Source organism: Gastrolobium bilobum, unplaced genomic scaffold (genome assembly GCF_033153095.1).
Source record: "Gastrolobium bilobum isolate Gb01-03AN ecotype WA unplaced genomic scaffold, APGP_CSIRO_Gbil_v1 utg1034, whole genome shotgun sequence".
Lineage (NCBI taxonomy): Eukaryota > Viridiplantae > Streptophyta > Magnoliopsida > Fabales > Fabaceae > Gastrolobium > Gastrolobium bilobum.
In genome coordinates, this window is record NW_026897770.1 from 1 (window position 1) to 17,859 (window position 17,859).

A 17,859-nucleotide genomic window follows, 5' to 3' on the forward strand; every position below is an offset into this window, starting at 1 on the left:
CAAAGGTTATGCTGAAAACAAAGATTATGCTGCCCAATTTCTGTTAAATCAATGATGAGAGGATGAGAGTTAAGCAATGATATAGGGATATCACAAGCTTGTTAAATAGGTTGTAAAATGTGTAGGATTGATTCCCCAAGAAAGGCGCCCTGATGCACCTGTGAAGACCAAAAGCTTTCTGCCGCCTGGGGCTTTAGCGCCCAAAATGGGGGCTTAAGCGCCCAGGTAGCGCGCTTAAGCGCCCTGGAGCGAGCTTAAGCGCCCTTGGTGGCTAAAAAATGTAAATTCCCTCTGTCTGTGGGCGCTTAAGCGCCCTGGAGCGCGCTTAAGCGCCCTGCCCGCGTAGTTTTTCAGCATACACCTGAGTTAGTAAAATTGTCATAACTTGAGCTACAGAGCTCCAAATGAGGAGCGGTTTGAAACCACGCGTAGCTAACGAAGAAATCTACAATATAGTAGAAGTTGGGAAATAAATAAGAAGTAAATTAATGGTTTAAAAATGGAATAAGAACATGATGTTAAGCTTGGTTTATCTGATTCCGCAAAGTAATATGGTTATGATCACGCAATTGGGCATTATAAATTCGGCATGTTTTAAAATGAAAAATTTAACCGGATTTTAATTGAACCCATGTGATTGTAACTGCGCTTAATATCATAATGCGATGTTAACAAACCGGTTCTAGAACGGGGTGTTACATTTTATGGTATCAGAGCAGTTTCGTCGGGAATAACTGTTAGCTATTGTTGAGTATGCTTAGTGTTTGATGCTTTATAGTTGTTTTAGTACTCTTGATGATTATTGCATTTGTGATCACTAAGTGTGGGCCTGATCAACTCACTTCTTTGTGTAACATGTGTAGTGACATGACGAGGCACCGAAACAACCCCGGACCATCAAACACCAATGCTCAGCCAGAACCTGTTTTGGCTGCTCTTGTGAGGCCCAGAAGTGGCCGTGGGGCAACGGGCGTACCGCCTGATCCCGTGGCTGAAGCTCTTGCAGCCGTTCAGAGAGAGTTGGCTGCTAGCAGGCAAGCCAATGAAAATTTGTTAAAGACAAATGAAGACTCGCGGACTGCTATGGCCGCGATGATGACCGAGTTGAGGACGTTGAGGGGTCCTAGGCCCGTGAACCGGCAACCCACTCCTCCTCCTCACACTGCTACGCCTTCTCCACCTCCTTCACAGGAAGAGGGTGTAGCGGGTAACAATGAAGGTGAGGCTAGCCACCATTCTGATAGTCATAGCCATCACACTGAGGTCCGTCAACCACGTGTTGAGCGTGTTGACGAGCATGAAGCTGAAGAAAGAAGATTGATGGCTTTCCGAAAACACAAACCTCCTTCTTTTAAGGGAGGTTATGAGCCAATGGCGGCTGCGAAATGGCTCCAAGCTATGGAGAAGATATTCAGGGTGATGAGATGCCCTGAAGCAAAGAAGTTGGCCTACTCTGTTTATATGCTGGAAGAGGAAGCGGAAGATTGGTGGACCAATACCGTGCAGCCATTAGAAGCTGAAGGCCGGGAAATCACCTGGCGGTTGTTCGAGACGTTGTTCTTGGATAACTACTTCCCTAGGGAGGCTAGGGAACAGAAACAGAATGAGTATAACGATCTCAAGCAAGGGTCGATGACAATTGACCAATATTTCGCCAAGTTCAATGAATTGGTGAAATATGCTAACTATGGGAGAGCCTTACCCATTCCGGCCGAGATGACCTCTAAATTTCAATGGGGTCTAAATGAGAAGATGTCTCGGAAAGATGTCAAATTGTGACATCCGAGAGTTTAGTAGATTCGTGAACCAATGCCGGAAGGTGGAAGAAGTTTATGGTGTGCCGAAAAGTAAGAAGTCTTCCGAGGCACAAGCATCTGGTGCTAGTGGAGCAACTGGCTCTACTTCAGAAAAGGGTAAGAAGATGGATGACAGGAATATTAAAGAAAGATTACAAGCTAAACAATCTGAGGAAAAGTTTAAGAGAAGCGGGAGTCAACAGAGTTGGGACAATGAAAGACCTCTTGTGCCCCAGTGTGACAACTGTGGGAGGCATCACAAGGGCGTTTGTTTGATGGGTCAAAACGTATGTTTCAAGTGTGCTAGACCTGGTCACTATGCGAGGGATTGTCCCCAGATCGTGGGACGAGTTGCTCATGTGCAAGTGGTCTCTGGTCTTCCAGCAGCGGCACATGTTAGCACTTCGACCCAACCCCAGCTAGAGAGGTTCCCATACTTGACGGGAGGTATGACGCATGTAGATTAATATGACATGCATAGTTTATTGAGGTTGGAGCCACACATGCTTAGACTGTGGACTCAATTATGATTGTGTGATTCGTTATGTCTAGTAATTAAAGACTAGACTATGTATTGATTGCTAAAAGATGGTAAATTGTATGCAATGACCTTTCCATGGATGTAGTGGTATTACCTCCATGAGGATAGTATCCTATGAGATAGAGAATTCTCATGAAAGGACCAGATTGAGGGGAACTTCCCTTGGAGTTAGCCTTCGGGACCTCCTTGTGGTCAGATACCTAAGAGAAACAGCCCATAGCGGATCTCTCTTGGAAGTTCCATCAGATGAGATTTTATTTATGAGGTTATTAGTAGGACCGCAGAAAGTCAGGGTTAAATATCAAGTGAATAGGTATGACCCTTGAGGAAAATGAAAGATAAAAGTGCTGAACATATTAGTATCACCTAATTATAAAACATAGATTGAATCATGAATAAAACATTTCATCTTATGATAAGATGATGAGGAAAAGAGGAACTGATTAATAGGGTAACTTCGGGAACACAAGAAGAGTTCTCCGATAAATCCATAGATGATTGAATGAGTGGTTTTGTCGATTTTGAGGACAAAATCGTTAAAAAGGTGGGGTGAATATAATATCCCAAACTTAAGCATTTAATTGATTAATTTTAATTAAATAATTAAGCATGTTTTAGTGAGTAAAATTAAGTATAAGACTTAATTAAATGAATCTGAGTCACTTTGGAGTTAAAAAGTGTACTCAGTGAAAATTAAGGGGTATAAATGGGTACTGGCGAAAGTACCCAAAATATAAAAATAAAATTATAAATATTCCTAGAATAATATTCCAGACTTTTGGGTAAAGTTTGGTAATTAATGGAGTTGAATAGATAGATGAACCAATACCCACTTGATTCCACTTAACTAATGTTAAGTGACTTAAAAGAAAAAAAGAACCCAAAACCCTCCCCATTCCCGTCGCCAGAGAAGAAGAAGAAGAAGGAGGAGAAGAAGAAGAAGAGGGAGAGAGAGAGAGAACCCTAGAACCTTGAGTTCTTCACCATTTTGGGTGATTCAAAAGCCTAAACTACTCCAAATCTTCCCCTCATCACTAATCCTAGCTTGTTTCTTAGTGGGGAGTGTTGTGTTGTGAGATATCCTCCTCCAAAAATTCGGCCATTGGAGAAATTGAGGTGTTTGAGAGTTTCTACCTCCATGGAAGCTTGAGGAACACTCATTCCTCTATTGTGTGATCATTGGTGGTAAGTTTCCACTCTCTTTCACATGATTCTTGGAGATTTGCATGAGTTTAGGGTTAATGAATAGTGTTTTAGGGTTTTTATGAAATGTTGAGTAGATTGGCTATGTTCAAGGAAGAATGAGGCTTAGAGTATGTTGTGAAAAATGCTAGGAATGACATTTAATCGGTAGAAATGAGTTTATAGTGTTATTTTAGTATGCTTTGATGTTTGGAGAAATCTAGGCTTGGAACTATGGATTTCCTTGCATTGTTAGCATTGTTTGATTGTATTCCTTGTGTTGATAGGATTGAGGCAAGAGGACCAAGTGGAGTGACCAACCCTTGGGGTTGTGTGCAATTGAGGAAAGCTCAAAGAGCAAGGTAAACCTTTGGACCTTGTGGTTGATCCCATTGAGTGTTCCACCATACTCCGTTGAGGAGAAATGGTTTATGAGATGTGATATGTAATTATGATAGTGATTGTATGCTCATGCATTGATTCATGCATTGATACATGTTATGATTGATTGATGATTATTGGTTGATGTTTGATTGTTTAAGAGTAATTGAGGAATGATTATAGAAGTAGCAATAATGAATGAGGTAATGGTTGAGGATTGTGATTGAGGTTATGGTTGAGGATGATGTGTATGTGGATCCCTCTTGGAGGTTCCTAGATTGAGGAAAGGACTTCCCTTGGAAACAGCCCTATGTGGATCTCCATGTGGTTAGAGCCTAAGAGGAACAGCCCTATGTGGATTCCTCTTGGAGGTTCCTAGATTGAGGAAAGGACTTCCCTTGGAAACAGCCCTATGTGGATCTCCATGTGGTTAGAGCCTAAGAGGAACAGCCCTATGTGGATCCCTCTTGGAGGTTCCTAGATTGAGGAAAGGACTTCCCTTGGAAACAGCCCTAGGTGGATCTCCATGTGGTAAGAGCCTAAGAGAAACAGCCCTTTGAGGATCTCTCTTGGAATAGATTGAGGAAAGGACTTCCCTTGGAAACAGCCCTATGTGGATCTCCATGTGGTAAGAGCCTAAGAGAAACAGCCCATAGTGGATCTCTCTTGGAAGTCCATGTGATGCTTGTGGATAAGAATGTGTTAAGCTATTATGATTATGTGTACACCAAAGTGAACCTTAGGGTGGAGTGATCTCCAAGGACCTCTGGTTTACTGTGATATATTCGTATATCTCACCCCGTGTTGTGGGGCATCATTTCAGGTACTGATAGAGGTGAGGTTGATCGAGGCAAGAAGCGTGAGTAGACTGTACCTGATAGCTGGACATGTTGAGTTGCATGCCATTTAGCATTGCTATATGTATATTTTGATGCCACGTGATGTATTTTGGAGGACTTAGTGCATGATCATTGTAGTAGTAATGGGTATCTGATACAGGGTTACTTGCTTTGATCATGTTCATTTTGTAGCTAAGTCTTTTGGCATGTATATGAGATTTGTAATTAAGACATGATGTAATATTGTAAGTAATGAAGATATTGGTGTATGATGCTTACTGTAAGTTAAATGCATGAATGTATTTTTATGTATTGGATATGTTGAGCTGGAAAGTCAATTAGGTACCTTGTGCTAAGTTGGGAAACGTTGAGAAAACAAAGATTATGCTGCCCAATTTCCGTTAAATCAATGATGAGAGGATGAGAGTTGAGCAATGATATAGGGATATCACAAGCTTGTTAAATAGGTTGTAAAATGTGTAGGATTGATTCCCCAAGAAAGATGCATGAAAAATATGAGTATAGGAAATTGCCCAGAAGAGGGGGCTTAAGCCTGCAAATGGAGGCTTAAGCCTGCTCAGGGGGCTTAAGCGCCCATGAGGGGGCTTAAGCGCCCTGATGCACCTGTGAAGACCAAAAGCTTTCTGCCGCATGGGGCTTTAGCGCCCAAAATGGGGGCTGAAGCGCCCAGGTAGCGCGCTTAAGCGCCCTGGAGCGAGCTTAAGCGCCCTTGGTGGCTAAAAAATGTAAATTCCCTCTGTCTGTGGGCGCTTAAGCGCCCTGGAGCGAGCTTAAGCGCCCTACCCGCGTAGTTTTTCAGCATACACCTGAGTTAGTAAAATTGTCATAACTTGAGCTACAGAGCTCCAAATGAGGAGCGGTTTGAAACCACGCGTAGCTAACGAAGAAATCTACAATATAGTAGAAGTTGGGAAATAAATAAGAAGTAAATTAATGGTTTAAAAATGGAATAAGAACATGATGTTAAGCTTGGTTTATCTGATTCCGTAAAGTAATATGGTTATGATCACGCAATTGGGCATTATAAATTCGGCATGTTTTAAAATGAAAATTTTAACCGGATTTTAATTGAACCCATGTGATTGTAACTGCGCTTAATATCATAATGCGATGTTAACAAACCGGTTCTAGAACGGGGTGTTACAACACCAGTGTAAGTTACACTCTCAATCTTGTGCGTTGATCCTACTTATATTTAAGGACTCTGATTTTTTAGTAATGTGATCCACTGGATACAAGTGGATCAATGGTCAAGATTGAGTGTAAGACTTCTAACTCTTATACCGGTGTAAGAATATCTTGCCCCTATATATATATATGGGATATGATCAACTTACACCGGTGTAAGAATAATAAATCTTACACCAAATCTTAACCGTTGATTTCCATGCATCTAATGGTTAAGATTTATTGGGAATTAAAAATTAAATAATGAGTGAGACCTAATAAATCTTAATCGTTAGACGTAGAAAATCAATGGTTAAGATTTGGTGTAAGACTTATTATTCTTACACTGGTGTAAGAGTTAGAAGTCTTACCCTTCATTGATCATTGATCCACTTATATCCAATGACTGATATTACTAAAAAATTTGAGCCTTTAAATAAAAGTGGGGTTAACAGACAAGATTAAGAATGTAACTTACATTGGTGTAAAATGATCCTGACCCTATATATATATATATATATATATATATATGAGACATGATCCTCTGACACTGGTATCAAAATTTGAAATTTGACATCAAATCCTAACCGTTGATTTCCATCAATCAACGGTTATCATTTATCAGAAATTAATATTAATTAATGCTTTCATCCTTTACATGGTTATGATTCCCCACATTTAATGCTTTCATCCTTTGTATGGTTATGATTTCCTGCATTTAATATTTTCAAGTATATATATGGCAAGTATTTGATTGCTGCACGTACAGCAGCTACAAAAACGTAAATCACATTATATATATAGGTAAAATCATTTCTACAGCCGCTTTACATACAACAATGACAGGTGTATGGTTATGATTCCTAACATTTAATGTTTTTATCCTTTGTATGGTTATGATTCCCCACATTTAATGCTTTCATATATATATATATATAGCAACTATTTGACAGCTGCACGTACATCAGCTGCAGAAATGTAAACTCCACACATATATATATAACATTAAAGTAGTTATTTTTTTTCTCTCCTTAGTAGGGGTTAAAGTAGGCTGGGCTGGGCCAAGCTTTGCCCCGAAAATCCCAAGCCTATGCTAAAAATATTCAACTTGGTCTGGCCTATGCCTAGTAAGAGTCTAACTGTTAACCTGACTTGACCCGTTTATAAAAAAACAAATGGCCTGCCCTAGCCCTTTAGCCTGTTAATTTTTAACTTTCAAGCAGAACCATGAATCAACTTCACAAAATATTCAAATTTTGTTGCTAAACCAAAAATCACAATTTCAACGTCCAAACAAAATCATGAATCACAACAAAACTCATCACAATCTGCATTAAAGTTACTTTCTAAAGCAAAATGCTCAAATTAAATAACATATATTTCATCAGATCCAACAAACAAATCCATACTATGTAAATTTAAATAACTACATGAATCCAACAAACACATCATGATGTTTGTAGTAAGTATAATCTCTCCATAAAACCTTCTAATATTTTCATATACACAATCTAACATGTTGAGATGTTGGTTCCTCCTACATAAGAAATAAAGTCAGATTTTTATTAAAATATAATAAAATATAATTAAGTTATAAACAATTACAATTGATTAAATTTATATATATATATTTTTTTCAAGACATAGTTATTCTATTTTATTTTATTTAAAATAAAAAGTACAATATAGGCCGGCCTGTAGGCTTATAGGCGAGACCTTATTAAAGTGGGTCTACGACCTATTTATTAAACAAGCTTTTTCAAGACCCAAGCCCGGCCTATTTTACGTAATATACTAGGTCAGGTTTGACGTGACGTAGGCCGAGCCGTAGGCCCCTGGTCCGGCCCAGTTTCACCCCTACTCGTTAGTCACTTTTCAAAACCTGTCTATTTGTTAACGTGGAGAGAAAAAAACACCAATTTAATGTTATAGATATATACTACTTATAATTTACTCAGAGATAAATAAATGTAAGAAGGAAGGAAGGAGTGTGAACCTCAATCACTTGTGCCATCCATGGAAAAATCATAGTACTGCAGCGTTCCCTCTCTTCCAAATTTGGGCAGTTGAAAACATATAATATTATGATTCTGAAATTCTCATGAATGTCCGTACATGAAGGGAGCTCAGGCAAAGATTTCAACCGCTTGCAGTGTGACAATCTTAAATCAACAAGTTTTGAAAACTCCTTCAGGCTACAAGTCAGTGTAACAAATTTGTTTCCCTCAAGATTAAGGTATTTTAAGTAATGTAAGCTTCCAATAGCTTCAGGGAATTGTACCAGCTTGCAGAAACTCAATTTAAGATATACCAAACAAGAGAAGCTAGGCAAGGAAGGCAACAAAGAAATAGCTGAATCTTTATAATTCAAGGAACGGAAAGGGCACAAACACCTTTTGAAGATGCAAGAGGATGCTGATTGGGAGTGCATAGCAGTTTCACTACTTATATCAAGCTGGTTGTTAAACACTTTTGAACACCCCGAGAGATTTAATGATTTAATTGAAGTGAGACCCACTATGTTGTTGGGTATACTTAAAAGATTTTTGCAGTCTTCCAAATTCAAGACTTCAAGCTTTCTTAGAAGACCAATGGATGGATCGATCTCCACAAGTTTTATACATCCTTCAAGACTCAGCCTCTCAAGATTTGGGACCTCTCCAAAATCTGGCATTTTGATTAGATTTTTGGAATGGCTAAGATCCAGACTTATCAAATTGGGCATATACTGTAAAGACCAACAGGAATGAAGAGAATTACTTTTTTTTTAATTTACATTCAAAACAAAAGAGAAAATTGAAATTAAAATAGAAAGAGAATTTATATTTCTAAAATTTTCTAAAAGAAAAATGAAAAAGATAAATTATAGTACCTTCTTGCCTTCCCACAATTGTGTCATGCAACTATGCTTCAAGATCAAATGAACAGGAACCTCCGGCTGAAAACTTGGTGGCAAATACATGAAAGGATATTCATTCCACTCCACATATCGTAATTTATTAGAAAGACATTTGAGGCTGCCTGAAAATTTCACACCACGTAGTATAAGCAATCTGAGGTGATTCATTTTTGACAATCCTTCAGCCATCAATCTTCGAGTTTCTTCTGGGCTATTCAAAACTATGGCTTCAACATTATTTCCTCCCTAAATGATTGCATTAAAGAATGAAAAACTTAAATAACTTTAACTGTATATAACTTCTATAAAAATGGAAATAAAATTGTTTTTTTTTCAATCAACTACTTTACCATTTTCTCCTTCAACATAACCTTGAATAAATCTTTATAGAGCCAAAGCCTGCTCCACTTGATTGGCTTTTTGGGTGAATTTTCTCGAACTAGTTTTTTCCCCAGCTCTTCCAACAAATCGTGCATTTTAACAGCAGGGAAATTAGCATAAGAAGACGAAACGGTTAGGAGTGATTTATCAACGAGAACTCCTATTCCAATGTATGGATGAAATTCACAGCAACTTAGAACTTTCTTGTAACACCCCGTTCTAGAACCGGTTTGTTAACATCGCATTATGATATTAAGCGCAGTTACAATCACATGGGTTCAATTAAAATCCGGATAAATTTTTCATTTTAAAACATACCGACTTTATAATACCCAATTCCGTGATCATAACCGTATTACCTTGCGGAATCATATCAATTAAGCTTAACATCATGTTCTCATTCCATTTTTAAATCATTAATTTACTTCTTATTTAGTTCACATCTTCTACTATATTGTAGGTTTCTTCATTAGCTACCTGTGGCTTCAAACCGTGCTCAAATCGGAGCACTGCAGTCCAAGTTAGGACAATTTGAAGCAACACAAGAGAGTGTTGGTCACAGGCCCAGCGCGCTTCAGCGCGCTACCGGGCGCTCAAGCGCGCGCTATCGGGCGCTAAAGCCTCCATCTGGGCGCTTAAGCGCACGGAGGCAGTAAGCATCAGGCATTCCAGTGTGGATGGGCGCTTAAGCGCGCAACAGGGCGCTCAGGCGCGCTATCCTGGGCGCTCAAGCTCCCACGGGGACGTTTTAGCGCGCAGAGACAGAAGCATCTCCTCCTTCAGTGGCGAAGGGCGCTTAAGCGCGGACCGGGGCGCTCAAGCGCGCAACCCTGGGCGCTTAAGCCCCACCCTGGGCGCTAAAACACGAGGGGGCAGTAAGCCACCCAACTTTCTGCAGCAAGGGGCGCTTAAGCGCACGCCAGGGCGCTCCAGCGCGCAATCCTGGGCGCTTAAGCCCCCACTTGGGCGCTCCAGCGCGAGGAGGCAGAATGCATTGGCACTCGCAGGGGCAGCAGGGCGCTTGGGCGCGCTCCTGGGCGCTTAAGCGCGCTGCCAGGGAATTCCAATTCCCACATTTCTCAAGTCCAAACCTAGGGGGAAGTGCATCCCCATTACAAACCTCAATTGTCCATGCCCCAAAACTAAATCCTAGCACTCATCCAACCTCTCCTCATGAGATTTAGCTAGAATTTGGGCAGCATGACCTTTGTTTTCTCATCGTTTACCAGTTTAAACGAAGAGGGTACCTAATTGATTTTCAGCCCAACCAATTCAACAACTCAATACATAACAAGCATGCATATATTGAATTCCAAGTAGACATCATTTACATTACATATCCTTTACAAATCATAGAACTTAGCTTACAAAACACTATGATCATTCCCTTGGCTCCCATCAACAATAGGTGTAACCAAAGGCATGAGCATAGGCTAAGTTCATCCAATGAATCAAGATATACATATGACCATGGGCTTTCAAAATAAAATCCTATACATGTCAACTACAAAAGGCATGCATAAACTCAAAGAAATGCCATATTTCATGCATAATCCAGATATGGCCACTTGCCACCAGAGGCTCCTGCAGCATCCTTTCCTGAAAGGGGGTCCCCACAACACGAGGTGAGATATACGAATATATCCAGTAAACCAGGGGTCCTTGGAGCATCTCTCCACCCCACAGTTCCATATCAGTGTAATAGCAATAACAATAATAATGCAGTAAATACATATCTATGCAAAGTGCAATACATCTCCAGGAGAAATCCCTCGAGCTCTCAAGCTGTCCTAAGGAAACTCAGATGCAAATAGTCCTACTGGCCAGCTAACTACCAAGTATGATTTACGCATCGTCATGCCACATACCAACATAGGGAAACACCATCCTATGCCACACCAAATGCATACACATACGTATAACAAAGCATTACACTATTTTATTGCATTTATATACACAATCACAACCTCCACCCTTTCAGGGCTTGGTAGAACAGTCAAGGGAATTACACCCAAGGTCCGAAGGCTTACCTCAATGCTTCAGTCAACCTTTGTTCTTCACCAACAGTTTCAGCAATCAACTTTTACAAACATACACCTACACATGGTGTAATGCAATCAACACATTGCATCCGAGAGTATTTCACAATCAACCATCAAATGTTCAATTCAAAACACCACACAAGTGTGAGCTTACCAATTCCAATGAGCTATTCAAGCTCCATAGCTTGCTCCAATGGTTGATCACTCACGGTTGGTCCAAATGTCTCAATCCTAGACATCACAAGGATCCAATCAATCATTCAACTCACTAATTGTTCAACATGCTAGAATACTAACCAATCCAAGCATGAATTTTCCAATATTATGAACAATTATCAAATGACTATCTAGGCTCATTTCCACCGATTAAATGACATTCCTAGCATTTTCCATAACATGCTCTAAGCTCCATTCTTCCTAGAACATAGCTAATTCAACTACATTTCATAAAAATCCCAATTTACTATTCACAAACCCTAACTCATGCAAATTTCAAGGAATCATGAGGTTCAAGGGTTAGAATCTTACCACCAATGGTCACACAACCAAGGATTTATGGCTCCTCAAGCTTCAATGGAGGTAGAAACTCTCAAAACCCCAATTTTCACCAAAGGGCCGAATTTTTGAGAGGTAATATCTCTCTCCACAATGCTCCCCACTCAAAACAAAGCAAGGATTATGAAAGAGGGCGAAGATTTAGAGTGCGATTTAGGCTTTTGAATCACCCAAAACCGTTGGGATTTGCTCTCTCTCTCTCTCTTTCCCTTTTCTTATTCCCTCTCTTCTCCCTCTCTTCTCTTCTCCTTTCTGGTTCGACGGGTTGGGTGGGAAATGAGGGGTTCTTTTTGGTGTTTTATCACTTAACATTGGTTAAGTGGTAACATGTGGGTATTGGTTCGTCTATCTATTCAACTCCAATAATTACCAAACTTTACCCAAAAGTCTGGAATATTATTCTAGGAATATTACTATTTTTATTTTTATATTTTGGGTACTTTTGCCAGTACCCATTTATACCCCTTAATTTTCACTGAGTACACTTTTTAACTCCAAAGTGACTCAGATTCATTTAATTAAGCCTTATACTTAATTTCACTCACTAAAACATGTTTAATTAATTAATTACACTTGATTTACTAATTAATTAAGATGGGCTATTATAGTCACCCCACCTTTTAGCGATTTTGTCCGCAAAATCAAGAACGTACCTATCCTTAAACTCAGGATATTGCCGGAGAAGCTCATCTTCGCGCTCCCAAGTGGACTCTTCAGGCGTCCTTCCTTCCCACTGGACTTTCACCATAGGAATAGATTTATTTCTCAGCTTCTTCTCATCTCTTTCGAGTATCTTCAGTGGTCCAATAGGAGTCTTCAAATTCTCCCGGATTTCAACATTATCAGGTTGAACCACATGAGAAGGATCAGCTACATATTTCCTCAGCTGAGAAACATGAAACACATCATGTAAATTTGCTAATTGCGGAGGTAAGGCAAGCTGGTAGGCAACCGGTCCCACCCTACGAAGAATCTGGTAGGGTCCAATAAATCTCGGACTCAGCTTCCTCACACCAAGGGCTCGTCCCACACCCGTAACTGGTGACAGCTTCAGGAACACATGATCTCCCTCCTCAAACTCTAGAGGCCGGTGCTTGAGATCATAGTAACTTTTCTGACGATCTTGAGCCTTTTTCAGACGATCCCTAATCATTTTAATCTGCTCAGTAGTCTCCTGAACAAAATCCAATCCAAACCGCTCTGTGTCTCCAACCTCTGACCAACAAGTAGGTGTCCTACACCTGCGACCATACAAGGCCTCGTAGGGAGCCATACCCAGACTAGCATGGAAACTATTATTATACGAAAACTCAACCAGTGGGAGATATTGATCCCATGCAGTACCCTGCTCCAGGGTGCAAGCCCTCAGCATATCCTCCAACGTCTGAATGGTCCTCTCAGTCTGACCATCCGTCTGTGGGTGATAAGCAGTGCTCAGTCTCAACTGAGTGCCAAGAGCCTCCTGCAATGCTCCCCAGAAGCGAGAAGTGAACTTCGGGTCCCGATCACTAACAATGCTCTCAGGCACCCCATGAAGCCTCACAATCTCCTTCACATAGAGCCTAGCCAATCCCTCCGCAGAGAAATCTACCCGAACTGGCAAAAAGTGTGCGGATTTTGTCAATCTATCCACAATCACCCATATAGAATCATAACTAGCCTGTGTTCGCGGCAATCCCACTACGAAATCCATGGAGATACTCTCCCATTTCCATTCAGGAACATCCAGAGGTTGCAGCATACCAGAAGGCTTTTGATGCTCAATCTTTACCTTCTGACAAATGAGACACTTAGAGACAAATTCGGCAATATTTTTCTTCATACCAGGCCACCAGAAATTCATCTTTAGGTCCTGATACATCTTTGTAGCTCCCGGATGAACTGTAAAATGACCCTTATGAGCCTCTGTCATTACTTCTTCCGCCAACTGCCTAGGTACAACTACACGACCCTGATATAGTAGTACACCCTCATCATTGCAGGATACACCACTCTGACCTTTTAGTCGTCTAGCACTTTCATTTTGCAGTTGGGCTTCTTTGATTCTGGTCATCAGTTCATTCTCAATGCTTGTGATTTCAAAGCCACAAATTTTACATGGAAAGATTTTAGATAATTGATTATCTCTGAACCTCTCAATCACATCATAATCTCTGATCATCATGCTTGATATACTCACGGATTTTCGGCTCAGTGCATCCGCTACAACATTAGCCTTACCAGGATGATATTTCAATTCAAAATCATAGTCTTTTAGGAACTCGGTCCACCGTCGTTGTCTCATATTCAGCTCCTTTTGATCAAACAAGTATTTCAAACTCTTGTGATCGCTGAATATTGCAAATTGCATTCCATACAAGAAATGCCTCCACTGCTTCAACCCAAAAACAATTGCAGCAAGCTCAAGGTCATGGGTTGGATAATTTTCTTCATGCGGTTTCAATTGCCTCGATGCATAAGCTACCACTCGCCTATCTTGCATCAGCACACATCCCAATCCCTTCTTGGAAGCATCGCTGTATAGCTCAAATTCACCCTCCGGGTCGGGAAGTACTAACACCGGAGCGGTCGTTAGTTTCTCCTTAAGGCTCTGAAAGCATTCTTCACATTCTTGTGTCCAAACAAATGGAGTATCCTTCCGGGTCAAACGGGTCAATGGCAACACCATGGCTGAAAATTCTTTAATGAATCTCCGGTAATAACCAGCCAAACCCAAAAAACTTCTTATTTCCGTTACTGTCTTGGGTCTCTCCCAATCAACAACTGCCTCTATCTTGCTAGGATCAACCGCTACTCCCTCAGCAGAGATAACGTGACCCAGAAATTGCACTTGAGAAAGCCAAAACTCACATTTAGAAGGCTTTGCATATAACTGTTTCTCTCTGAGAATTTGCAACACAGTTCTCAAGTGACCTTCATGCTCTTCCTTACTCTTCGAATATATCAGGATATCATCAATAAACACAATCACGAATTGATCCAGAAACGGCTTAAATATGCGATTCATGTAATCCATAAACACCGCAGGAGCATTAGTGAGTCCAAATGGGATTACTTGATACTCATAATGTCCATATCTAGATCGGAAGGCAGTCTTCGGAATATCTTCCTGCCTAATTCGGATTTGATGATAACCCGACCTCAAATCAATCTTTGAGAAAACACAAGCACCCCTCAACTGATCAAGCAAATCATCTATGCGAGGGAGAGGATACTTGTTCTTAATAGTAACCTTATTCAGCTGACGGTAATCAGTGCACAATCTCATGCTACCGTCCTTCTTCTTAACAAATATGACTGGTGCTCCCCACGGGGACACACTTGGCCGGATAAACTGCTTGGCCGAAAGCTCTTCAATATGCTTCTTTAACTCGGCTAATTCCGGTGGTGACATCCTATACGGAGCCAGAGAGATAGGCCCCACACCAGGCAACAGATCAATCGTGAACTCAATCTCTCTGTGAGGCGGAAGTTGTGGAATTTCATCTGGAAACACATCCACAAACTCCCTCACCACGGAAATAGTGCCAATCTTCTCATGACTTCCGCCTACTAAACCCCCCACAAAGACATATCCCAATGCCCCGGCCCTCAAAGCCTTTCTAACCTGCAACACAGATAGATATGGGGAAGAACTAGTAGCAGAATCATCAGCATCAAGCACAATCCTTTTACCGCAGCAGTCTATCATAGCACAGTTCTTTGACAACCAGTCCATACCCAAGATAACTTGAAGGCTGATCATAGGTAAACAAATAAAATCCAGCACGTAATCTCGGCCTTCATATTTGAATTCAACATCTTTACACAACACTGATGTATAACACTCCTCTCCAGTAGCAGTAACCACTTTCATTGGAGGGCGAATGTCATACATTTGCAAATTTAGCCCAACGGCCATAAAATCAGACATACAGGAGTGTGTAGCTCCTGAATCAAACAACACTTCAACATCTATATTATCAATGTAAATTGTACCTTTCACTAGATTCGGAGCCTTCTCCGATTGTTGACGGTCCATGGTATATACTCTACCAACCGTCTGAGACTCTAGCATAGGTTGAACAACAGAGACCGGAACAGCAGTAGCTTGACACTGAGAGCTAGGACTACAATTCTTGAGTTAAGGAATGATGATTGCAATCTGGTGAGAGATGAAGACAATCTGATTGAGCTCATTTACTCTTTCTTTAACAATTTATTCTTAGAGGAAGACTACAATAGACCCTGGACTGTCACCACAACCACTTGGCCTGCTCTTGATGACACTGATTTGAAAATCCTGCTTGAACCCATCTCGGATATTAGGATAAATGAGGCTTATTTCTCTATGAATGGTCTCAAGGCTCCTGGTCCAGACGGATTCCCACCTATCTTTTTCCAAAAAAATTGGGAATTATTGCAGATTCAAGTGATTGACTGTGTAAGATAGATTTGGTGCAATCCTGCTGCTGTGAGGGAATTAAACAAAACCTTCCTAGTTTTAATTCCAAAGCTGGCTAAGTCTGACAAGATTACTCAGTTCCGGCCCATTGCCCTGTACTCTGTGCTTTATAAAGGTATTAGCAAGATCATTGTGAGAAATCTCAAACCCATCCTGAATAAGCTCATCTCCTCTCAACAAGTCAGTTTTGTCCCTAACAGACAAATCTAGGACAACATTGTCATTGCTCAGGAGATGGTTCATTCCATGAATAGGATAAAAGGAAAGAGGGGTTTTTTCACTATTAAGATAGATCTCGAAAAAGCCTATGATAGAATGTCTTGGAGTTTTATTCAAAAAATTCTTTTTGAGATCAATCTCCCCGAGTCGCTGGTCAACTTAATTATGCAGTGTATCTCCTCAACAGAGCTAGAGATTCTCTAGAATGGCACTAAGGCTGGTAAAGTCAATCCTAGCAGAGGCCTGAGACAAAGGGACCCCATTTCTCCCTATATATTTGTCCTTTGTATGGAGAAGCTCTCTCATATCATAGCTGACTCTATAGACATGAATGATTAGAAGCCAATGACATCTGGTAAAGGTGGACTCAAAATATCTCATCTACTTTTTGCAGATGATTTGTTGCTGTTTGGGGAAGCTAGTATGGAGCAGATAATGATTATTTTGAGCTGTCTTGATACTTTTGGTAACATGTCTGGTCAAAAGGTTAGTTACTCCAAATCCAATATTTTCTTCTCTAAGAATGTTCCTATTGAGGTTGCTAACTCTATTATGGAGATTAGTGGTTTTGCCCATACAAAAAATATTGGCAGATACCTGGGTTATAGGATGAAGCATGGCAGAATTAGCAAGCTACACTATGGAGATATTTTGGACAGGGTCAATAATAGACTTCAAGGTTTGAAGAAGCAGTGTTTATCAATGGCTGGGAGAGTTACTCTGGCGAAGTCTGTCTTATCAGCCATGCCCATGTTTCATATGCAGAATAACCTTCTTCCTAAAGGCATTTGTGATGACATTGAAAAACTTCAAAGGAGCTTTATTTGGGGAGACTCAGAAACTCAAAAAAGAATCCATACTGTTAACTTGGAGCAGCTCAAGCTTCCAAAGAACCAGGGTGTTTTGGGAATAATCAATCTCAGAAAATAAAATGAAGCTTTTCTCCAGAAGTGTGCATGGTCAATCATTCAGTCTCCATCTCAGCTCTGGGCAAAGGTTATGATTTCTAAGTTTGGTAGGAACAAATAATTTTAAAAGGAGGCTACCATGTTAAGTAATCTCAATTGGCAGATTGGAAATGGGAGTAAAATAGCCTTCTGGAAGGATAATTGGACTGGACTCAATTCCAATCTTATAACTCTTTCAATAGCTCCCCTATCAGCTGAAGAAACAGATCTGAAAATCAATCATAGTAGTTTTGTTTCTGAGGAGGGCTGGAATGTTCAGTATATAGAGCATCATTTCAACCTTAGTGTGGTGAATAGAATTCTGGCAGTACCTCATCCTGAAGATGTAGAAGGAGAGGATTATCTGATGTGGAATAACTAGAAACTAGGCTAATCGGTAGTCAAAGTTGCGTACAGTAATTGGCTGATTGCTAATTCAACAGCT

At 40.5% G+C, this 17,859-nt stretch overlaps 1 protein-coding gene across 1 annotated transcript; it reads right to left on the reverse strand.

Moving 5' to 3' along the window:
- Positions 1-7,881: 7,881 nt before the first annotated feature.
- LOC133310103 (disease resistance protein RUN1-like) lies at positions 7,882-16,491 on the reverse strand. Its single transcript, XM_061510988.1, has 5 exons — positions 16,323-16,491; positions 16,031-16,178; positions 9,177-9,426; positions 8,800-9,072; positions 7,882-8,655 (listed from the first exon to the last, which is right to left on the reverse strand). Exons 1-5 carry the CDS (start codon positions 16,489-16,491, stop codon positions 7,882-7,884), a joined length of 1,614 nt encoding a protein of 537 aa, XP_061366972.1.
- Between the last annotated feature and the right edge of the window lie 1,368 nt (positions 16,492-17,859).

Bases quoted from the DNA above. Each gene is read 5' to 3' on its own strand.
- LOC133310103 (XM_061510988.1), bottom strand. From the start codon at position 16,491: ATGAACCATCTCCTGAGCAATGACAATGTTGTCCTAGATTTGTCTGTT. The intron at 16,179-16,322 runs GTAATCTTGTCA...TTTTGGAAAAAG, and splicing joins GGGCAATGGGCCGGAACTGA to ATAGGTGGGAATCCGTCTGG. The intron at 8,656-8,799 runs GTACTATAATTT...TGGTCTTTACAG, and splicing joins AATTGTGGGAAGGCAAGAAG to TATATGCCCAATTTGATAAG.